This window comes from Melanotaenia boesemani, chromosome 18, assembly GCF_017639745.1.
Source record: "Melanotaenia boesemani isolate fMelBoe1 chromosome 18, fMelBoe1.pri, whole genome shotgun sequence".
Lineage (NCBI taxonomy): Eukaryota > Metazoa > Chordata > Actinopteri > Atheriniformes > Melanotaeniidae > Melanotaenia > Melanotaenia boesemani.
In genome coordinates, this window is record NC_055699.1 from 7,440,508 (window position 1) to 7,465,025 (window position 24,518).

The following is a 24,518-nucleotide window of genomic DNA, read 5'->3' on the forward strand; positions in this document are numbered from 1 at the left end:
ATTCAATATTTTGTTTTACTTTTTGTTCCAGGCATAAAAAACAAGCATACTGCTCAAAAGACAAATGAATGTGTTAATGTGTAGGTGAGGATGTTTTCTCTGGTTTACAAAACCTGTCATGGGCCAGATTAGTATTTTTAATGTCTTGATACATAAAACCTTAAAAAGTGGATATACTTACTTTCTGGCATGACTTTGAATGGCTGTAATCATTAGCAAATTTGACCACATACTTTTGATCATTCAAGTAGGTTGTCTTCAAATTCTGGGTGCACACTCTTACATGGACCTAAACTCAGACTGGAAGCTGGGTTGGTTAAATTATTTAAGGTGTCATCCAAGAAATTCCTCACTCAGCCTTGACTTCATCATTTGCAGGCACAAAGCCTCACAGTTGTAGCTGTGCTTCCCATTTTAAGATCTCAATATCAGTATTCCTTCCTGTACACAAGTCAGGCGAAGTAAAAGTGAAAAATCCCCTTGATCTGTGAGCTAATAGTAATCTTTTCATGTATGATTTTGAGATTTAAAGTGTGTCTTAAACCATGAAATATTTCATTGTTAATCAGAGTGTTAAATTTGACAAATGATAACTGTAGAATCACTGCAGTTCAATTTCTTTAAAAAGAATTTATGAAATATTTTATTTCATATACTGATATGAGTTGCTTTGCAGTTTTTTAATGATGTGGTGTGGGTGTTTCATTATTCATATTGTTTGTTATTTTGATTGTTATTTTGATGGCCTCCTCTCTGTTAAATTTGACAAACATCTTAGCTTGACTAAAACAGGAAATTTAAAACAAATCATGGGGCACCATACACAGCATTAGCGTTTCCATGCTTCCATGCAACACTAACATAACCCTTAAGGCCCATTAATGCTTGATGCAGAAGTTGGATATGCTGACGGGTGGACAGTTCCGTCTTCTGCATAGGATACGGGCGAAACTTCATCACGGTACATTAACTTTCAACAAGTCTTTTAGGGAGCTTAGCTATAACAATAACAAGCAATAACAATAAGCAATAACAAGTGCATTAAAAACAGAGGTTAAAAGAAATAAAAAACTTAAATAAAAACAGAAAAAAATAAAAAAAAAATACCTGAATAAAATAGATAAAAAGCACAAAATAAAGTTCCAGTGTGAAGAAATAACAGTTGTTCTGATAAAAGGAAGCAAATAGAAAGTTTTAAACCCTGATTTAAAACTGCCAAGTCAGCAGACCAGCAGTTTTCTGGGAGTTTGTTCCACATGTGAGGAGCATAAAAGCTGAACGCTGCCTCTCCAAATTTAGTTCTGACTCTGGGAACAGAAAGTAGACTTTACCCTGATGACCTGAGGGATCTGGTTGGTTCATAACAAACCAGAAGATCCTGAATGTATTTTGGTTCTAAACCATTCAGTGCTTTGTAAACTAACAGCAGGATTTTGAAGTCAATTCTTTGACAGACAGGAAGCCAGTGTAAAGATCAGAGGACTGGGGTTATATGATCTACTTTCTTGGTCTTAGTGAGGACTCGAGCAGCAGTGTTCTGGAGTAACTGCAGCTGTCTGATGGACTTTTAAGGGAGACCTGTGAGGACAGCATTACAGTAGTCCAGTCTACCAAAGATAAATGCATGGACAAATTTTTCTAAATCCTGCTGAGTCATCAGTCCTTTAATCCTCGATATGCTCTTTAAGTGATAATAGGCTGACTTCACAACTGTAAAGCCTGTGAAGCTGGGAATTAACACCTCACTGGCTGCTGGACTTCCTGACTAGGAGACCACAGGTAGTTTGGGTCGACAGGAACACATCCAGCATCATCACGGTGAACACAGGGGCCCCTCAAGGATGTGTGCTGAGCCCCCTCCTCTTCACTTTGCTGACCCACAACTGCACACTGTCGCACAGCTCCAACCTCCTCATCAAGTTTGCAGAAGACATGACTGTGGTGGGTCTCATTAGCAACAGTGATGAGATAAACTACAGGAGCGAAGTGAACCGCCTGGCCTTGGGGTGTGAACAAAAACAATCTCTCTCTGAACATGAAGAAGATAATGGACATAGTTGTGGACTTCAGGAGAACATGCCCCCAGCACACACTTCTGACCATCAATGGTGCTACGGTGGAGAGAGTGAGCAGCACCAAATAGAGGACCTCTCCTGGACCATCAACATCACATCACTGGCCAAGAAAACCACCAGCACCTCTACAGAAAGCTAGAGCCCCGCCCCCATCATGTGTACCTTCTACAAAGGCAACATTGAGAGCATACTGACAGTGGTACAGCGCCTGCTCCACGTCCTGCAGGAAGACCCTCCAATGCATCATGAAAGCAGCTGTGAAGATTGTCTGTGCACTAGGCTATCAGGATGCTGAACTTTCACCCTGCTCTGCCACCCTGGACTCTGACAGCCCCCCCATCAACACATGAACTGTTTTACACCCCCAGGAAGAAGCACCCGGCCGCTTTAATCACTTTAACCAGACGGTAAGCTAACTCAATCTTCTTTTGTTGCACTATAACCATAAACATTAACTGCACTGACTAATTTTCCTTGTCTGTTTATTATCATGTTTTATTTACTTAGTGATAGTACTTGTTTACTGGCTTACATTCTTGTATTTCATTTGAAATTGTACATGCTTTAAAATTGACAATAAACCTAACTTTAAAAAAAACAGGTGGTGTTACACATTTAGCTGTAAAAATTTATCATTTTTGAATTGGATTTAATCAAAATTGATTCAAAATAGGCCGTTGTGAATCAAATCAGTTCAAGGAATTAGAGACAATACCGAGCCCTAGTGACTGATTTATTTATTTATTTATTTTTCTACAGCTTCTATGTGCTTCTGATGATGGTCAGATTTGTTTTCTTGTTGCAGATGTTTTTATTTTTGGTTTCCTTACAGGTGTAGCAGCTGGTTGTCTGTTTTTTTTTCTGCTGAGATTGAACAGCTGATGTTTTTACCTTATATCTAGCATATCCTTGTCTTTTTTTTAACTCTTTTTTCTCTTGTCTCTTTGCTCACTTTCATTTTATTTCCTTTAATTTTACTTTCTCCTCTGTATATAGCTACCTTTACAAATATATTAATTTTATTTCATTTGAGTGCCTGTGTTGCTCTGTCACTGTCACCTGCCTCACAACAAAAGAGGCATCCGTGCTTTTTCTTCACTTAGCACATCAAACACACAAATTAATTCTGAGTTCTGAATTCCCACTTTCAAGGCACACTAAATGAAGCACAACTCTAGAGTCAAAAAAGCATTTCCTACAATTATTAATGCGAGCCACTCAAGGTGCAACATATTAACTGGCTTACCAAGTCCACTGTGTCACAAGGCATGATCTGGATCATATTGTAGATCCACCTAATCGATGTATGTAAACTGATGTGTTATGACCTTAAATTTGGTATTCACTGTGCAACTTGTGCTTGTCCATCAATAGAGTAAAAAAAAAACAGAACATGTATATATATTTTTTGATTTTGATTAATTTATTTTCTCTTCATTTTATCTTTAATGGGACTTCAAAAATGCATCCATCCTCACAATCCATGCATCTCACAGCTGTTTTTTTTTTTCTTCTTCTTCTTCTTTCCTGAAATGAATTACTTGCGCAGCCCGAGTAGTTCAAACTTGCCACACTAACCCACCCTGTTGTTTGGACAACCTAACCTTATTTTGCTGTCCAATCTATCACAGCCAAACTCAATACACACAGAGATTTTTCTTGCTCCTGGCAGGGGCAAATTAGTCCCCCCAACATACAGCAGCTCTGCTTAGACACAGTGGAAAATTCATTGACTCTTTCTAAAAAGAGGATAGGAGATGGGCTTTTTTACCCCTTTCGCTGTAATACCAGCTGCAGCTGGGTTCTCCTGACAGACCCCACCAAGCTGCTCACACTGATAACACTGGCTGAGACAGCCAACAATGAGACAAACACTGTAACCAATTACACAGACTACAGATAGAGACTAGTATTTAGGAAAACACAGCTGACCGCGACTCCATAGAGATGCACCCAATCTCACATTAATTACATTTAGGATGTTTTAATGCATCAACAGTTAATCAGAGGACCAAATGAGATCCAGATGGATGCTGGGTGACAAGAATAGCACTGTTTGTTGTATGGCTGCTGCTCAGAGAGCTTGGATTATATTTGTGTTTGTGATTTATTGTTTTGCTCTACATTGCAGTGTGACTTGTTCTGAGCTGCTGGAGTGAATTAAATAGCTTTTTATAGCGATGAGGCAAGTAGCACAGATAAATTATGCCACTACCCTCTCTCTCACACACGTTTTGTGAGATTTGCATTAGATTATGAAAAGGACACAATGTCATTAATGTAATTAGGCTGTGCTCTTTGACAAACACATCTGACAAGTGCATACACAAGGGGAAAAAAAACACACCCCATTGTACGTACGTTTGACGCCAGAGGAGGAGGATGATGTGGGAGGTCTGGAGGATGAAGAGGAGGAAGAGGAGGATGTTTTGATGGGGAAGGAAGTCTTTCCACGGCGGGAGGAAGGAGCAAGGACCCTGGAGCGTTTCAGAGGGATCACAGCTCTGGGTGGTGGGGCCACTCTGCCGTGGTAGTCAAAAAGCCTTGAGAAAAGAAAAACCTGGAAAATTACAATTCTTACACTTTTCTGTAGTCACCATCTTTTATAAGAGGTCCTAAAATGTCCAATTACTAGCTATAGTTTATCTAACCTTCAGCTCTTTCTAAAACACACTCTTTGATCCTAGTGCTGTATTTCAAGGCACAATGCCATGGATTCCTTATTTGTTCGTTTGCTCAAAAGGCACATGAAGACAAAAGGCAAAACAATACAGTTCAAATCTACTGTCATTACTCATCCTGTACATATATCCAGACTATTATTTGGAAGAAAGCCATCCCTCCAAAGATCTTCTAAAAGTGAAGAGGATGAAAAGAAGAGGGTGCTAAATGTTAAATGAAGGCATCAGCTTTGATTGTTCTCAGTAGCAAAGACTGTCACACTTCTCAGCAGGTTTGACATTCAGAAAGTGGAAAATGTCTCTACAGATAAGCATTCTGATATCTGGTAGATAAATGAGAGAGAAAACAAGTGTTCCTACATCAACATGTTTGAGCCGCATGCACGACTTGTCCGGCCATTTTGACGAGTTGACTACTGAGGTTGGTGAATTCAATGTGACAAGAAAGAGAGTTTAAATGAGGACGAGTCAAACAAATCTTTTGCTAAACCCCATGACATGGTTCAGCTATTGTTTGCTGTTATTATTACATCCAGCTGGGTTTGAAAGCTTTGGACTTCTACATGTTGAAGTGGTATAAATGGGGCTCTAATGAGAGCAGTAACTTTCATACAAACCTAAAGACAAGAGCAGAGGTGTAAGGGCTTTGAACTGTCTTTTATCTATTGTAACTGAAAGTTTGGCATGTCAAGCCTATAAGCTTACCATTTCAGAAATTACCTTTAAAAGGGAAATAACCATTATTCTATAGCAGTTTGAAAAAAATATAATAACCTTTTATAACATTTCAAGGTAGTGTGCATCTGATTAAAAAAACAAGAACTTAGATGAAAGGGTTCAGACTAAGTACATTTTAATGCCTTGAACAAGTTAAATGTAAATATACACTCCTGAATGGTGAGTCCAGAAAAATGCAGCAACACAGAAATGTTAGCAACTTTCTTCAAGAAAAAAATAAGTCCCCTGAGGATGTCATCAGGCTCTTCTTTGAGGAAAAATAAGTCAGAAATACATTAGATTGTGCAGTTAGGAGTTCTCATTCCCAGGATGTCAAATGTTCCTGCTTTAATAAACCCAGAAGCATCGCTAAGATACACAAGTCATCCTTTGGAGTTGCTGCTGTGACACACTAGTTTCTGGGATCAAACACTTCTTTACTAACTAGCAACAAATGATAGGATATAGGCCGGGTGAAGGTTGAATAGCATTTGATTTGCACATATGTTGGATTTACAAATGAAACCCTTTTATTTCCTTTTGTTTTGACCAGGGCACAATAGCTTGCATAAGTTCAACAATGTTGAACAAGTTAATGTACTGTCAATGCTAAGTGTTAAGCTTGTATAAAGTATAAAGCATTGGAGCTCATGGACAAGAAAAGGCTTCTTTTTCAACACTCTGCAGGATTTATGAAGTAGCATTTTCCTGTTGGATGTTGCTTTATTTGGAGTCTTTTGCAGATGGAATGAAACTAATTTACTTTTATGTCAAAGGAGAAATATTTTTTGTGTGGTAAATGGAGGTTGTATTTGAAGGCAGTTAAGTTTCCCTTATTTCTTTTATGCTACTTGATTCAACAGATTATCTGCAAGTGAGCCAAGCTTCGAAAGAGCCCGGTGCATTTATTAGTTTCTGACTCTGAGGATGTGAACAGATAAACAGTTAAAATCTCTGATAAGACATCTAGGCTATTCTAGCCCCTTTTCAATAACTTATGCCATGATTAATATAATGCTTTCACTGCCCCTGAATTTTTAGCTAGCTTCAGCTTGAAAATATTCTCACTCTAAGACAACCCAGGGCTTTCTGGCCTATTATACTATACAGGAGAACTGCTGGAAATAGATGTTTCTTTTTTTTTAATTACAGCATATTTCAGGTAGTAGATCTGTAAGGTGTGTAGGTCTTAATTCATGACCAATAGTTTCCTTAAATCCCATGTTTGAAAACATGACAGAATGAATGTGGAAGGATGTGACTGGTACATACCTGCTGTAGAAATCATCCCTGTAGTACTCATAATCAAATTCATAACCGCTATGAGAGGGACAGAAGGGGAGGAGGGTATAGAGAGAAGCAGGGAGAGACAGAGATGAAGGAAAAAGGGTAGATTGCATTAGGAGAAGCCATTTTAGATCAGTTAAAGCAAGCAGGTCAAACTCAGTTTTTAACTCAAATGGACAAAAGATGAAAAGATGATAATTTCTTAAAACCAATAGAAGAAAAACAATGTCAGATGCTCAGGATCTTTCAATGAAATAAAATAAAGAGAGGGGGGGGAAGAGCTATTTTGAAATGCTGCTACTCACATATGAGTCCTGATTGGGATTAATGTATTATTGTTTCAATTTGCTCCTGGTTTCTGCCTCTACTTTCTTGCTCCATAATTACCATATTACATGCAAACTCTTTTTTTTTATTTGCAGCAATAAAATGCAAATGAGAGCTCATAATAACATACACAAGCTAATAGCTTTGTAAAATAAGACATGTAATGAAACAAACCAACAACAAAGACAAGAGTAAATTGCTAGGAATGTAAATTTTTCCAGTGGGTACACCATCAGAGTACATCCAAGTCTAGAGTTAAACCCATCTAGTCTAGTCCTCTGTAACATATGACAGTAGTAAACAAGCACTGCATTAATTTGTTTGTTGGCAGGCAATATGTACAGGGCAGAAAATCAGGGTAAAGCTTAATGAAGCTTATACAACAGTGTCCATATGAGCTTTACAGACTTGTCCGGAATAAACTCCAGTCAAGCCACAGAAATACAAAAATCATTAAATTCTCAGTTACACATTCAAGGTTCAAAGGAGCAAGAAAAAAGCAGCGCATAACCAGAATCTTCCTATTCTAAAAAAAACAACAGCTTTACATTGCCCAGAGCAGCAGGATATGATAAATGTTAATATTTTTGACAGGTAAGCCTTACCTGTAAACGGCCGAGAGCGGTCGTTTGGAGCCTGGTTTAGGCCGGTATGGCTTGGGCTCGCCCGCCATGTTTATGTCTGTTAACAAAGAAAGACCTTATTAACCATGACAAGTCATTACTAAAGATGAACAATAGCAACATTGGATAAATGTGCACAGGCTACATTTTTTCCTTATACACTGATGTTTGGTTAGGTGGATATATTTACTATAAAAACCCCTAGTTCCAAAACCCCAATGTTTACATAAATCAATGTTTTATTGAAAATGGAACATTTAAAACGTATAAAATGGTCAAAAGTGAGGCACTTTTAAAACTTCATGAAAAATATTTTGCTCAATTTGAATTTGTTGGAAACATTTGTCAAAAAAGTTAGGCCAAGGGTAACAAAAGGCTGGAAAAGTAAATGCTAAACAAGAAACAGCTGGAGGAACATGTATCATGTTTAATTGGCAACAACTCAGTAACATGCTTTGATATAAAAAGAGTACCTTAGAGAGGCAGAGGCTCTCAGCTCAACAATGTTTCAGCGACCTCTAAAAAACTGTCTGCAAATCGTGGAGCAATTTCACCATAATGTTAGTCTAAAATTATTAAAGCTTTATTATTCCATAATCTACAGTTCATAATATCAATTTAAAGATTCGGGGAATCTGGTGACATTGTGTGCAAAGAATATGGCTAAAAATCTGTATTTTTTGCCATTTAGTCACTTTTTAATGTACTTTTAATGCTACTTCTGAATTGTCTGTACATTAAAAGTGCTCAAAAAATAAACTTGTCTTGCCTTGCAGATTGGATGCCCACAAATTCATTATTTTAAAAAAACAAACAACAACAACAAAAAAAACAAACAAACAAAAAACAAACAAAGACACAGCATCACTGCAATGCCTGACCCTGATTACAGCTGTCATGCTCCAACAAGATTTTAATGTCATGTGATACGATAATGCCCTCTGGCACCTATGAAAGTTTGAGATAAATTTCTAACCAGTAAACTTAGCTTAACAACCATCATGACTGTCCAGGGTAGTGTCACATCAAATGAAAACCACCTATTGCTTTCATTCACAGCACCATCTTTAATTACATGATAAAGATCAGGGGGATTAAGTAATTTGAGTAAAGTCTCCAATAACAAAAACTATCTGTATGAACACAAAATTCCTGGTGGTGTAGCACGATGATGCAGCAATATAATCTAACATGTTTAAAGCATTTATATCTAACATTTAAAATGATCAGCCCTTAGGTAGGAAATATTTTTCCTGGAACTGCACTGATGGCATTTGCAGTATTTGTAATTTTCAAATTCCATTGACCTGAAGAACCAAAAAGGGATAGGCAGGCCATCTGCTTTAGTTTCTAGTGTTTTGGGGTCTTTTTAGAGAATAAATTTCTCATGAGCTCACAGATGCTCAGTATAGGTAAAAGTGTATTTCTGAATGAAAACAAGAATATTTCCTTCAGAAAATATGGATCACATATGTATATATTTCATAGAATTAGTGGAATATCTCAATTCAGTACTTTTTACTCTTGTGGTATTCCTACAACCAAACTAAACTTTTTATATCACTATAAAAAAACTGCATTCAAAGCTAATTACATCAAAGATGCATGCACTAAATCTGAGGTGCAACAGTCAATGTTCTGAATGCAAGAGTGGAGACCTCGCTACCACAAGCTGGAAAAACTAGAAAATGAAAAGATTAAGGTTGAAGAAAATCCTTGAAGTAATAAAAAACAATAGAAAGAATGAGCATATGAAGAAAATCTCAAACAAATATATATATATATAGTTTTTTTTCGCATTATTACGAGCAAAATGTTCTTTTCCTTTAACAGAAGGACTTTTGCTATATGAAGAAAATGCAGTTAAATTTGGTTTAGAAACAATAAATAAGGGTTCTGCAACATGCAGACCCCCAGAGCAGCGCATGGCTCTCTGGATCTTCCAAAACAGCTCTAAATACATGGCTTATTTGTTAAAAACTAACTAATGTTTTCAAATATAGATATAATAACAAATGCAGGTTTTAAGCCATTTTTCATTTTTTCATGGAATAATTGTATTGAATTTTGACAACATAATGACACAACAGTACCGGTAACATATTTTTATCTATTTTTCTTGCCATTAGGCTGGAAACTATGTTTTGGTTTACATAATTTTCCACAAATCTCTACATCCAATAGAAGAAAGTCTGTCTATCCTCTTTTTGCAAAAGTTTTGTGTTTTTCTTTATTTAAAGCCTTAAAATAGAAATAAAAAGGTGGTTCTTCAAAATGACAACAAATCTCCTATAGAAGATATTTGTCTTAGTTCAAAAGGTTTCGTAACATTTGCGTCTCTAAAGGAGTTTTATTTAACTGGCTGAGAGAAAAATGGCTCTTTGGATTGTAAAGGTCGCAAACCCGTACACTAACCAAATAAATAGATTTAGCAGCAATTTTCTCTTTAAACACTAACAGCTAAAATATTTCTTAATATATAAAATCAAATACTTACGACAAAGACGGATGAAAATTACAGGATTTACTAACTAAAAGGTAAAAGTCAGCAGGATGAAATTAACGCTGTGAAGCTGCTTCTTTCTAAACACAGAAGGAACAATTTGTGATGAATATCAGCATCAGGTGAACAGACAGAAAGCAGGATTAGAATCTCGCAGCTTCTAGATGGTAAGAAGAGAGAAATATTCACAAGGCACAATAACTTCCATCCATGCACCTTTAGTGTTTCATTATCCAGATTTTTGGCCTATAAATAAAAGCTTTAATGTTTAGCTTCACCTCTTGCACCTGCCACTACCGGGAGTTAAGGGGTTAACATCCAGGTTTACAGGTGTAATGTTAGGTCTGCAAATATAACTATAAACATGTGTGGTATCCACAGAAAGAGTTTCAGCTAATAGCACAGTAAAACCATTTTTATGACTACCAAACACAGTTAAGACAACAAACAATTAAAAGACCAAGTACACAAAGTCTGAAAAAAAATATGTAAACTCCCAGTGCACGGCCCCCAGTGCTCCAATGACCACTGATACTACTTTTGCCTTCACCTTTCAGGCTTTCTCCAGTTCTTCCTTGAGTCCTTGGTATTTCTCCTGTGCATCCACAGTCCATGAATACATCAGGAACATGGCCCCAACCGATGAAGGATGGAGTGAATGTCTGAGGAAATGGAACCTGGAGGAGAATGAAATGGAGGAACCATAATGGGAAGACAAGCCCCTGCATGGGATGTACCACCGACAGATAGCCAAAGTGGCGGATATGAACAAGTACTACCAATGGCTAGAGAGGGTTGGACTGAAGGACAGCACAGAAGCACTAATCATGACAGCACAGGAGCAAACCTTGAGTACCAGGACAATCGAAGCCCAGATCTACCACACCAGGCAGGACCCCAGGTGCAGGCTGTGCAAAGAGCCTGAAACAATCCAGCACCTCACAGCAGGGTGCAAGATGCTGGCAGGCAAAGAATACATGGAACACCATAACCAAGTAGCCGGCATAGTGTACAGAAACATCTGTGCAGAATATGGACTGGAGACTCCTAGGTCACAATGAGAAACACCTCCCAAATTGGTGGAGAATGAGAGGGCTAAGCTCCTGTGGGACTTCCAGATACAGACTGACAAAATGGTGGCAGCCAACCAACCGGACATTGGGATCATGGATAAGCAGTAAAGGAAAGGTGTAGTGATCGATGTAGCCATCCCCAACGATGGAAATATCAGGAAAAAGGAACATGAGAAACTGGAGAAATACCAAGGACTCCAGGGAGAACTGGAGAAAGCCTTTTGAAAGAAGCCAACTTAAAATTTTATATAAATATCTACTATAGGAAATTTATTGCAATTGTCGATGAGCCACATTTTAGTTTTTTTTTTATTTTTAGGTTTTAAAATAAAGAAAAACAAAGCTTTTGCAGTAGACAGACTTTCTTCTGTTGGATGTAGATATTTGTGAAAAATTATGTATAAAAAGAAAATGCCCATAGTTACCAACCTAAAGACAAGAAAAAAAATAAAAAATATTCCTGGTACTTTTAGAAAAACATCAGTTCGTTAGCATTTTTAGCCATTTTGGAAAGACCAGAGAAACACTTGCAGCTCTGGATGTTGCAAACCCCTGATTTAGTGTTAGTAAACCATTATTTACTGCATTTTCTTCATATAGCAGAAGGCCTTCTTTTAGAGGAAAATGACATTTTAAGCGTAAATAATCCAGACTAATCTCAACATTTTATGAGAGTAATTGTAATTAAAAAGTTCAGCACTAATATATATATATATATATATATATATGTATATATATATATATCCAACATTCTGTATGTGTTGGCAAGGGTGTTGCAAGGTCTGTTTAGTTTGTGGACAGTCTGAGCAGCCTCTGGGAGAGAAGCCAACTGGTCAAAATAAGCAGCAGAGAGAAAAACACTAAAGGAGAGAAATACTGGGTACAGTCTTGCCTTAAAGGTCTAAAATTTCACAGTACTGAGTTTATATGTCATTTTTAGAAACATGCCAGTAAGAAATGTACACTGAAATTCCTGAGCTCAGGCTCTGCTAGTTGTGCAAACAAATAAACCAAATAAAAAAGAAAGAGAATTAAAAAGCGAAAGAGGACGTGAGATTGGACAGATATTAAACCAATGCATCATACTGTATATCTTAATCTACACAAATGCATAATATAAATGGTTTTATATGTTTCTCTGCTTAGTGAATATAAAGTACAGATTCTATCTGAAAGTACAGGACCAAAAATGAGGAACTGAGTAAAATGTACACTAAATAATTAAGTACAAATATAATCTCATCTTAGGTGAGGTATGATCAGCAACAATACTGGTCTAATGAAAATGAATAGGATGATGCAATAGAGGTTGAGGAAAATGGATCACAGCAGGGATAATAGTAAGAAAATACTGTACCTCCTTTATAGTTTGATGGTTGATTTTACAGAGCCTTTGTTTATAGGCTGCAAGGCACTACAGGCCTAGAAGCCTCATAGCTAGCAGGATTTCATAACTGGCAGGATTCAAGTTTAAGACCAAGAGGAATGAACTAATCAACAGGGTGCTCTTAAGAAAAGAAACCAAACTCTCTTTACAAAGTCACTCCAAATAAGAAGTCAGCCAAATGCTTCCTAGGTACATAAATCACATTAAAGGTGCTCTCTGACATATTGTTTTTGCATGCAAAAGCTGTTCTTGCTATCACTATGTCCCTCCCAGCTGCACACATTTGCTTAAATAATTTATGCATCTGCCCTTCCCTTCAACACCAACAAAGAGGAAGCACCCAAATCCCCAGGAGTGGAATTGCACTGGGGTGAAAATAAGCTGCTGGCAAACTCCAGCCCCCTTCTCCCTGTGGCTGCTCTCATGAGAAATAGGATTAAACCCTGGTCTGTTTGTACACTTCCTACTTAGACATGCTGAAACACAGACTTTTTACACAGCGCTGAATGACCAAATAAGTGTGTTTGTGTATGAGCATACTTGACAGATTATGTTTAGAATGACTGTGATACTGAGTTTGAGATAATTACAATTTGCTCATTAACCTGAAGGTTTACTGACTGAGCCATCGAAGGCAAAAGCCTTAATTAGCAGAGAGCAGCCGCTCTAAAATAATGGGCATCCAAAACCTTAAGCAAAAAAAAAAAAAAAAATCTCAGACAGAAACTCCTCTGTAAACAATGTTTATATCCAAAATCATTTATTTACAGTGCAGTCATATTACTCTTTTCTCTCCTTACATTCAAGGCAAACCCAGTTGTTACTTCAGCTCTCTGTGGCTGAAGATGTTATGAATCTCCTTTAAAAGTTGTATATGTTGGAGCAATTTATACATTTTCCTCTTAGGAAAACTTGGCTAGGTTTAAGCACTACGATGATTAATCAAGCATTATCTGAGACAGAGACTAGCAGACAGAAAAGTTATCTACATACAGCCACTAAAGGAAAAAAGAATAAAGTCCCACTTTCAGAAGAGCTTAAATATTTTCTGAATGCTATAAAAATTTAAATCTATAATTTGTGAATGAATTTTGTGAATTCATCCAACTGTTATTTTAGCATACACAAAATAAATGATTTTCAGTGTCATCTCTAACTCCATGACTTTGTGATACTAAATACACATTTGGACCCCAGGCAGGCGAGTCAAGAACACACAGTATGTTTCTATGAAACTGTGCTGTTAAAAGTGAAGGAGAAGAAGGTCTGGCATTGTCCTGCTGAAATAACTATTTGTCTCTGGGGAAAAGCTATCTCTCCAAAATTCCAGTATATTCTTGTGCAGCAATGAAATTTTCACATTTATGCAAGTGATTTGTATTCTATCGTAGCTGCTGGGTTTTTGTTTATTTTCCCCAAAGCAGCTAAAAAGTGGTCTCATAAGACCACGCAACACAAATCCACTGTTTCTGTTGAACAAATCAATTGTTCTCTGACAGTTTGATGCATAATGCTGAGCCAAAACCTGTCGTTGCTTGGAGAAATTAAGCATTTGGTAGATGTCCCTTTTATAACCAATCCTGACACCCTTACCTGGAACCCATTTTCAAACTTTTTTGAGTGTGTTGCTGCACCATATTATAAAATTTGTTTTAAATACAGTCAAAATGGTTAGTGAAGGTATTTAACATAATTTTCTTTGTGTCAGTTGAATAAAGGTTCAAACTAATACAATAAATAAATAAATAAATAAATAAGTCATACTTTACATAAATTAAAGCTTTCATTGCATTTTAGAAAAAATTCTCAACTTTTCTGTAAATGCGATTTCTATGAGCCAATTAAAATGAGTAAATGGTAAAATATTGTTTTTTTTTTTTTTGTTTAGCTTTCGTTGTTTCATATTTAACTTTTTTCCCCCTCTTGAGCTGTTGGAATATACAAAAAATCACTGAAGATGTCAGCTTAGAAAACTAGGTAATAATAATAACTATACCACACACTATTGCAACTACTGTCTATGCTCCTTTTATACTTTTGCTTCATCTATCTTTATTGTCCTACTTTATCCTCTTCATGATGAAATCTGTTGTCACTGGCTCCCTTCTGGCTTAAACTAACTTTCAAGTCATAACCTGCACATAGCCTTACCACTGAAAGCTATGGGCTTCTTTATTTGTTGAACTGCATGCAAGTCTGACTAAAGCATGCGTGCAACCTTGAATTGTGCATCACTTACTCCACGTTATTGGCTTTAATGTTCAGCCTGCACATAAACAAAATGATAAAATGTTTCCTGTAGATAAAATGCTGCTAGAGATTCTGTGAGTACAATCCATACTGTCCTCCCTTTTTTTATTCAAATTATGTTGGTCTGAGTGGGGCTAATTGTGATCCATGCTTTTAAGGATAATATCAGATGCTGCTTTTAGCAAAACAGTGTGAGTCTGCACAAAAAACTATAAAGTATGAATGAGATGTTTACTGGGTACGGGATGAAACTGCTTTGGTGACTCGTTTACCAGCTCAAACTGCAGCTCGGTCAGCTGCAGTGGTAGTGGAGCTGTCCATGGTTCTGAAGAATTTACAAATGCTTTTTAAGGTCTATGTTGTTGCTCTGTTGGGGCAACACAATAAAGCAAAGAAAAACAAAACACATACACACACACAAACAGAAATAAAAAAATAAAAGGAATAAATAAAAACCTCAACCTTGTGCATGTGCACATTATGGAATGTAATTACTGATTTGCTGTTTTTACACAAGTTAGAGCTTGTTTTCAATCAATCAATCAATCAAACTTTATTTATAAAGCACTTTTCATGCTGGGGCAACATAAAGTGCATTACATGAAAAATCAATTATGCATATTAAAACAAAAAGAAACAACATAACAGGAGAAAAAAAAAGTTACAGTCGCACGCAGGAACATGCATATATACACACAAAGCAGCAGACACCCCCCCCCCCCCCCCCCCCCCCATTCAGCACACAGTGATAACCATCCGGCTTGATGTTGCTGTGAGGAAACAATATCATGGGGATCCATCCACACCAGGAGCCAGTCCACCCATGTCCTACAGAGGCCGCCATCACGACAACCACCCCGATCAGGGCAGACCCACACCACAGCCATAAGGCTACAGTACAGGGCCCCAGCCACACAGACAAGGGCAATCACCGCAGCAACAACCCCCAAACTGAGCAGGCAGAGCCCCCGGCATGGAGGATCCCCATGAGGAAAACACTGGAGTTAAAACAAATATTAAATAACCTTAAGTAACAATAAGCTAAGAGTAAGTAAATAAATAAATAAACAGATAAATAAAATAAATACAGGTGAGTAAAATGAAATGGAAATAAAATAATATATGAAATAAAAAAAAAATAAGCTTAAGATCAAATAAAATTTTGTTAAAAGCTAAGCTAAAAAGGTAGGTCTTAAGCCTCTTTTTAAACACATCAACAGTCTCTGCAGCCCTGAGGTTCTCTGGCAGGCCGTTCTACAGACAAGGGCCGTAACAACGGAAAGAGGCCTCACCGTATGTCTTGGTCCTCACTCTTGGAACAACTAATAGACCGCTACCAGAGGACCTCAGGGTTCACGAGGGTTCATAATTTAAAAGCAAGTTGGATAAATAAGAGGGCCCAAGACTATTAAGACATTTATAAACTACTAAAAGAACTTTAAAAGCAATCCTGAAACGCATGGGGAGCCAATGCAGCAATTTTAAAACTGTTGTAATGTGTTCCCGCCCCCTGGTCCTCGTCAGAACTCGTGCCACCGAGGTCTGAAGCTCGAAAGGGACTTTTTGGAAAGGCCGGAGAGCAGGGCATTACAATAATCTAATCTATTAAAAATAAAAGCAAGAGAGAGAAATGGGCGGACTCTGGTGATGTTTTTAAGAGGATAAAATCCTGTCTTTGTGACATTTCTGATGTGTGGAATAAAATCAAGCTCGAGTCGAAAAGAACACCCAGATTTCTCACACACTGAGAGGGATTAAAAGGATGTAGTTTTGGTAAAATGATCTCTCGCTTGTCTTCAGGACTGATAATTAAAACTTCAGTTTTGTCCTGATTGAGTTGTAAGAAGTTCTCTGCCATCCATGACTTTATATCTAAAATACAGTTTAAAAGGACATTAACTGGCTCCAGGTCATCAGGAGACACGGCAATGTAAAGCTGTGTGTCATCAGCATAGCTGTGAAAATCAATGACGTGTCTCCTGATGACATCCCCAAGAGGTAACATGTACAAATTAAAAAGTATTGGACCTAAAATTGATCCCTGGGGAACCCCACACTTGACTTCATGGATTTTTGAGGAGCTTGTATCCATACTTACAAAGAATTGGCGATCTGTGAGATAGGAGTAAAACCAATTAAGAACAGTACCTGAGAGGCCCACCAGACTTCTGAGTCTGTCTAGTAAAATCTGGTGATCAACTGTATCAAAGGGGGCACTAAGATCCAGTAAAACCAGGACAGAAAGTTTCTGTAAGTCTAAGTTAGATCTAAGATCATTAACAATTTTTAAAAGGGCCGACTAGGTACTGTGGTTTGTCCTAAAACCAGACTGATATTTTTCTAAAATATTATGTTTATGCAAAAACTCATGTAATTGCATAAAGATAAGTTTTTCAATCATTTTACTTAAAAAAGGTAAGTTGGATACAGGTCGGTAGTTATCAAGATTGTCTATCTCTAAATTACTCTTCTTCAGAAGGGGTCTCACCATTGCCGTTTTAATGGCAGCAGGGAAGACACCCGTCTGAAGAGAGTAATTTACTAGTTTAAAAGCTCACACTCAAAGAAACCATAAAATGTGGGAACTGGGTCTAAAAGGCAAGTTGTTGTGTTAAGTTGGGAGAAAACTCGACCAAGCATCTTCGCATCAACCAGGACAAAACTTTCCAGTGTTTCATCAGGTAAAAGCAAAGCTTCAGGTCTGTTTAAATCAACATGCTGTTGAGATGAAAGACTGTATCCTTGCATGCAGCATCTGATGCAGGCATGGAAGACTTAAAAAAAACTTGTGTTTATTAAAAGATCTATTGTTTTAAAAAAAATTGGGGTTATTCTTGTTTTCTGTAATAAGATTGGAAAAATGAAGGGTTCTAGCTTGTTTAACTGTTTTATTGCAGGTTTTAAGTTGTTCCTTAAAATTTCTAAATAAATGATTAGTTTTGTTTTCCTCCATTTCCTCTTTGCTCTCCTGCAATGTCTTTTAGTTCTTTGATTTGCTCATTCCTCCACGGTGGTGTGGGTTTGGCTTTTATTATTTTAGTTTTGAGAGGAGCTACAGCATCGATAGCTGACTTAAGTTTGCTGTTAAAATGATCCACAATAAAATCACATGATGCAGGTACAATCTGAGCAGGAGTTTTCTGTTTACTATCTCTCACAGAAGGAAGAGGTCTGTCTCTCTGAAGATACAGACACAAATAATAACCCTGGTGTGACTAAATGTTTAAGGTAGCATTGTTAGTGACTAAGTCATTCAAGGGGGGGAGGGGGAGGTAAACTGCAGTGGAAAGACAGAGGCACGAACTATAAGTAATCACTGAAGATTGTGTCCTCTGTCAAGAAAACAAGGATCTGTGACTCCCTGAAGGAAGCTGGCCATCTGTTTTATTGGTCTCATTTGCTGCCTTACAGCTGTGTGTCCCTGTGACTACTCATGCTCATTCCTCCCGCTGTAACCTCAGTTTCACCCTATCCTTCAATGTCTCTTCCTCCTTTTTTCAATCACCTTCCCTTTCCTTGCATATTCACTCACACAAGACAGTATCTAACCCCAGCCGCCATCCATTTCCTCTCTCACATCCTATATTTCTGGCTTTGTTGCTTCACACCGAGGAAGCTCATTAAGACAGTGCTGAGCATCACCTGTGGCGCTTTTTCTATGTGACACCTGTGCTGCTAACTGAAGCTTTGCAAGTCTTATTTCTCCCCTTCTTTCATTAGCAAGGGGGAAATAACAGCGGAGCAATAGAAGCTGAGGCCGTGAATAAATCACATCTCTAAAATGAGCCACATGCCTGCATAGTGCAGGAAAAAGTTTTCTGAATTAATCGGAAAACACAGGCATGCAAGAATGCAGGTAAGCGGAAGAAACCCTTATATTCCTACAAGGGATATGAAAAAAACGCTGTTGTGGACACAACACATGCTGTTTCTTTTGAAACCATAACAAATCCTGTTGTTATATCTCTGCTTCTGTTTCTTTGTGTGTCTTGCTGAAGAAAACAATCTACAATCCCCCTTTAGACAGAAATGGGAAACCCAGCTAATAGCCCAAGGCTTCAGAGGAGAGGTAACAGGCAATGGGTTGCAGGAGTCAACACAAGGTCAGGAAGCAGGAGAGACAGAAAAAAAAATATTTTCAGTGATCCAGCAAAAACTAAAGAAGATATGCACATTCCTGGAAATCGTTTTCTATATGTAGATCCATGCAGCCATCTGTCCTCAGTCAGCAACATGAAGAATGATATCTAATTTTTTAACAAATATTATTCTTAAAAATAGGAAGGTTAAGACAATTGTCTATATAGATGACAAGTATTATCCAACAGTGTAATCAGTCCCTATAAAAACAAGCCAACTAGATCTGTATCATCTATACACACTTAGAAACATTTATAATTAAAACATAAATTTGTTACAATTTCTTTAACTTCTTTTAAGTAACTCATGTCCGCTGATACTACTGATTGTGTTTATGTCAACATTATTATTATGTTTTTGTTCTCAGGTCTCTCAAAAAAACAGATTTAAATCTCAATGAAGCAATGAATTGCATCCCTAGTAGGTCAAAAACACACTGAATGCAGTAATTTTGATGTTAAATTACCTTGTGTTCACTCAAAATATCCTTTCTGCAGATGCAGAACACAAAGCAGCCAACACACAGCTGGTTTTCTGGGTTTCTGTTGCTGCAGATGACCTCCTTGGACACCTGCTGCCGTGCGGCACAGAGGATATAATTGCGAAAGCAGCAGCTGAGTAACTTATTAAATGTGTGGACCCTCATGTGGAGACAAAAAAATAAAAAGGTGAAGGCTCAGTTCTTTCCATAAAGGCTGACAACTCTTCACAAACATACCATTTAATAACAGTACAAGCAGAACCATTTTATTTTTTTAAACAATATATGTTTGAGAGAATACTGTTAGAAAGAGTTGAAATTTTAGGCAAAAAAAAATGTTTTCTTCTACCCCTAAAAACCTTTTCAGTTTCAGCTTAATGTGGTCATGCAGAGGTAAGTGAAACTGTTCAGTTTCTTCTAAGGCAATGTTAACTGGAGAACTATAAAGGCTATCTTTAGAATTAAAGTTTGCACAGAATTAACCGATTCTTTCATACAAAGTTCAAAGCTTCTTCAAAAACAAATGAGGAGAAGTAAATTAGATCTACTAAGGTAGATTTTCTTATAATGCCTAAGTAAAGGCAGCCCCTGATATTTGCTTCCACAAATTTACAGATTTTCTTTAACAGTTTAAAAGTTATGCAGGCCATCCTCTTCTTGAAAAGTCAACTCTTTCAAGAATAAAACCTACAAACATATATTTTTGTAACAAAAACATAAATATTACATTTTTTTAAATAGGGAATAGCATTCAGTGTTTAGCACAATATTTTATGCAATTTAAAGAAGCAAACCCTAATAACTTCACTATTAATACAAAGGTATCTTCATCAAATTAAAGCATAGTGTGCTTCGTTAAGCTAAATGCTAGTTGTAGTTGTCAGGTGATTTTACTTAAAACCACAAGGATATGGTAGCACTATACACTAAAAAATAATCTAAATATTAGGACAAATTGTCTAGGAACCATGTATTTCTTAGTGAAAGTAGAATTTACAGGAATAAGACATTTCCCTGAAGATGTATGACCTGCTGGTGACCTCCAGAGAGACTAATTAAGCTTCATTGTCTAAATACCACGAGTTTGTTCAGAATTCAGTGTTAATCCATCCATTAGTTAAATTTTTCCAAAAGATCAAAACTGCTGCACAACAACATCACTTTGCCATCCCTAAGGACAAAAACATATAATACAATCCACAGCTTAAATTAATTCATTGTGATTATTACCAATGTTTTGGTACCAGCTGCAATAAAAAGACCTTCTGAATTTTGTTTTCCATGGCAACACTGAACCATATCTGCGAGTACCAGAGAATTTGAGTTGTTGAGGTTGAACTAATGGAATTGACAGGATATGATTCACTTTTTAGGACCACAGCAAGAATAAAAAACAACATAACCCAGAAGAACAATGACATGTTTTCATTATGCTATCCTAAGAATGACATCTGGGATTTTGGCTTTCTCTAACAAAACTGCCACAAAGCAGTATAGTCTTTTCTTCTCTTGCTTACCTAAAAGCATTGGTGTCATTTGTGCTGCACATCATATTGGAGATATGCAGCACAGGTGATTGACTGCAATAAATTCCCTTTGAGGCATATCAGCAAAGGCTTTCAAGGAATGACAAATGTGCTCTTTTCTTTTCCAAAAATAGAAAAAAAAAAAAAAAAAATCCTAACAGAGCAAGTCAGGTGGCACCACATTATGTTTATCACTTTTTTGTTTTGTGCATTCCTTCATTTTATCCTCATCTTCAGGGAACCGCCAACTGTCTTTTTGATAAGATAAAGCATTAAACACAGCAGCGAATGGGAAAGGATAGGGAAGCAGGACACAGAGGGAGCCGTCGATCACCTCCTTATGGAACAAGCAACTCTGGCGCCTATTTCCCCCATGACTTAATTAATTGAACAAAGTAACTAATTGTGCAAATTAGACATGAGAACAAGCAAAGCAGAGCACGGAGGAGCTAAACAAAGAAGGTGAAGCAGAGGACACAGGACAGAATGTGGTAAATTCATCAATGCACCATATTCAGCTTACATGTCTTTGACACAAGCTCCTTGCTGAACTGTGAGGCTGGACTGGACTCGTCTGTGAGGAAAGCAGGTGGTCTGAGATGAAGAAATTGCATTTAATACCCAGCACCATACCATCAGGACCTGCAGGCGAGGCACTGGCTGATGTGGGCCTCATAAAACTACAGACACTCCTTTCATCTCAGCTCCAGTAAAATATTTCCAAGGACTGATAAAAGGCTATATTGCAGGTGCAGATTTCCACAAAATCTCAGAGGGAATTACAATCAAATATGATATCATGGGTGATTCTTACTGTGCCCTGACATGTTTTGATGTTCACAAAGGTCCTAAAGCTCCTCTCTGAGTCAAGACCTCACATTTCATTCACTTAGTTCTCAGACATTCGACTTATTCTTATCTTTATGTCCCTGTGGAGCCATCAGGCAAGGGCACAAGGTGCTGCAGTCCCTTCAAATTGAGCAAGTTAAAAAAAAAGAAAAAAAAAAAACATTTACCTTTTCCTCAAAAATTCATGGACACATTTTAAGGAATGGAGGAAAGACTTGGTTACTGACACCTCTCAACAACAGCAGAAAAGGGTGATGTCTAATTACATGGAAAAAGAGAGGTGAGGGGAGGAATTATCTACATATCAAAGGTGCTCGTCTTGAAACCTTTGAAGATCAAACATCAAAGCTTTTCAGAAGAAACACGAACAGAGCTCAAGGTAACTTAATGTGGCTCGCCACATTTTTCTGTTTGAATTCGAAATTGTGCTTGACTTAAGTTCTTTACATCATATTAGGTTACAATAAGAAATTTTATACGGGTCATCTGAGTATCTTTATACCAACATGACAGAGAATATAACTCATGTTGGTATTCTTAGCTAAACAGCTTGTTGTTGCAAATCAATGTGCAAAACTGCTTATTAACATTTAACTTTAATGCTTTTGGTATTGATTAGATGAAAAACTTTGATTTGCAAAGTGGTGCTGTATTTATCTATTAATGTCCACAGTTTAAAATTTTTACTTGCTACTGTTATTGGTATAATCTGTTAAATGCCTCACTTTGCTTGTAAACCGTGATGAGTAAGAAGATCCAGAATTTGACCATGTTGAAAACTTTCAAGTTTGAGGTGGAATTACACCTCATTTCCACATTTGTGCATGTTCAGTCTAAAACTAATTTCCTACACTTCCTAGTGGTAAACATAGGGAAATACATTCCTTCTTTGGTTGATAAAAACTTGACTGCAAAGCCATTTATACATGGAGACGGGAGAATGTTGGGGTGTTTGTACAATTCGCTTCACTGCAGTTGCATTTTCTTTAGGTAGGAGGTGCGGGGAAGTGTCTGTCCGGAGTATCTGGAAACGGGATGTGATATAGAAATCATATTTTCTTCACAACACAATCAGAATTGTGTTGATATATGGTGTAAAACTCTAGAGCATTTCAGGGCTTCACTGCATTTCAGTGGTTTTTCTGTTTAGTTTTATGCATTTGGAATTTCTGCAAGAGAGCAGCACTAATAATGTAAAAAAGTTCAAGGAAGTTCATTTTCCTGGAAGTGTTTTATGTAAAGTAGGTTGTTAAAAGAAAAGCTGTATGTTTCACAGCTTTTCACCATTTCAGAAGTGGATGCTAACAGAATTTTGGTTAAAACCACACAGGTGTTTTAGTTAAATGTGTTCAGTAAATAGCAATGAATTTGATTGTTAATAGACTGTCAGCGTATTTGCTACATGGTTTTACCAGTCAACATAGTAACACGTTAACATATGTTAACATATTAACACATATTAACAACACAGTTAACACTGCGTCCACTTCCCAAAACTTAAAAAAAAAACAAAAACAAAAAACAGATAGTGAAGTTATGCATGCCTATTGAATATTAAGGGGAATTCTATTGGAATAAATATGTGAAAAAAAGTGTTATTTGTTTGCCTCAACCACACCTCCTGGTTTTTATTTGAGGAAATTATGGTATTTAAGAACACAGATAACTTTACCTGCACGACCTGTACTCTATGTTTTTAGCATCATGATTGAAACGTCGGAGAAGCGCAGCATAGACGGTACAAAACTGAGCTGCAGATTTTCCCTTTCCTTTTACAACAGACAACCATTTCTCCTGAGTCTGGTTTTATTATATACATAATATAAAAATTTGTATGACATTACAGACATCCAGTTTTTAAAACAGGATTGCTTCTTTATAAGAAAAATAAACAAACATCAGTCAGTTCAACCCCTCAATTTAATGATGCAGACTGTTGTTCACTAATAACCTTTTTGACTACAACATCACTGCAAACATGCCATTACAAATGAGAGCAACTCTCCATCTGCAAACACTAGTTTGACTTTCAGTCTGCTGCCCTGCCTCATTGCATCTCTCTATAGCTGCATGGACCAAAGTCCAGGGGGATCAGCTCATAATCCCCAGCCCCTTCAGGCACCAGCAGAGCAGATAAAGGCATGGCGCTGGCCTGAGATCCAATCCCTCTGTGTGACATGTAAACCCAGTGAGATGTCTCACACAAGTCAATAATAATGCACTTCAAAAAGCTGAGAATTTGGGCTGCTGGACAGATGAACATGGCACAGAGAGGGAGCTCAGTAGCGGAGAGTGAGGCATGAAAACAAACAACCAGAAGTTAGTCAAAACACAACTGAGAAATACCCATGACGCCTGTTGTTAATCGTGTTATTGTGTAAAAATATACCCTTTCTGACTCTTAGAAGAAATACCTTGAAGTTTCTTTCCAGCTGGCATCAGCTTTAAAATCCCCACTTGGACATTCCTGATTCATTTTAAACAGGAAATAAGAAAAAAATAACTAAAGCCAACCTGCATGAAAATGGGCTGTTTAAGGCCTCAAAAAAAACCCATGTTACTCATCAGGGGCATTAGAGCACATATGAGACCAAATGGC

General features: G+C 37.3%; 1 protein-coding gene across 3 annotated transcripts in view; it reads right to left on the reverse strand.

The window, feature by feature from the left end:
- The window catches only part of LOC121629184 (RNA-binding Raly-like protein), a 116,051-nt gene that overhangs the window by 11,817 nt on the left and 79,716 nt on the right, over positions 1-24,518 (reverse strand). For all 3 annotated transcript variants that reach the window (XM_041968782.1, XM_041968781.1, XM_041968783.1), the window contains 3 exons: positions 7,693-7,768; positions 6,746-6,793; positions 4,437-4,618 (listed from right to left, as the gene is read on the reverse strand). In XM_041968782.1, the coding sequence (XP_041824716.1) occupies positions 4,437-4,618; positions 6,746-6,793; positions 7,693-7,768 (306 nt within the window). The remainder of the gene's footprint in view (positions 1-4,436; positions 4,619-6,745; positions 6,794-7,692; positions 7,769-24,518) is intronic.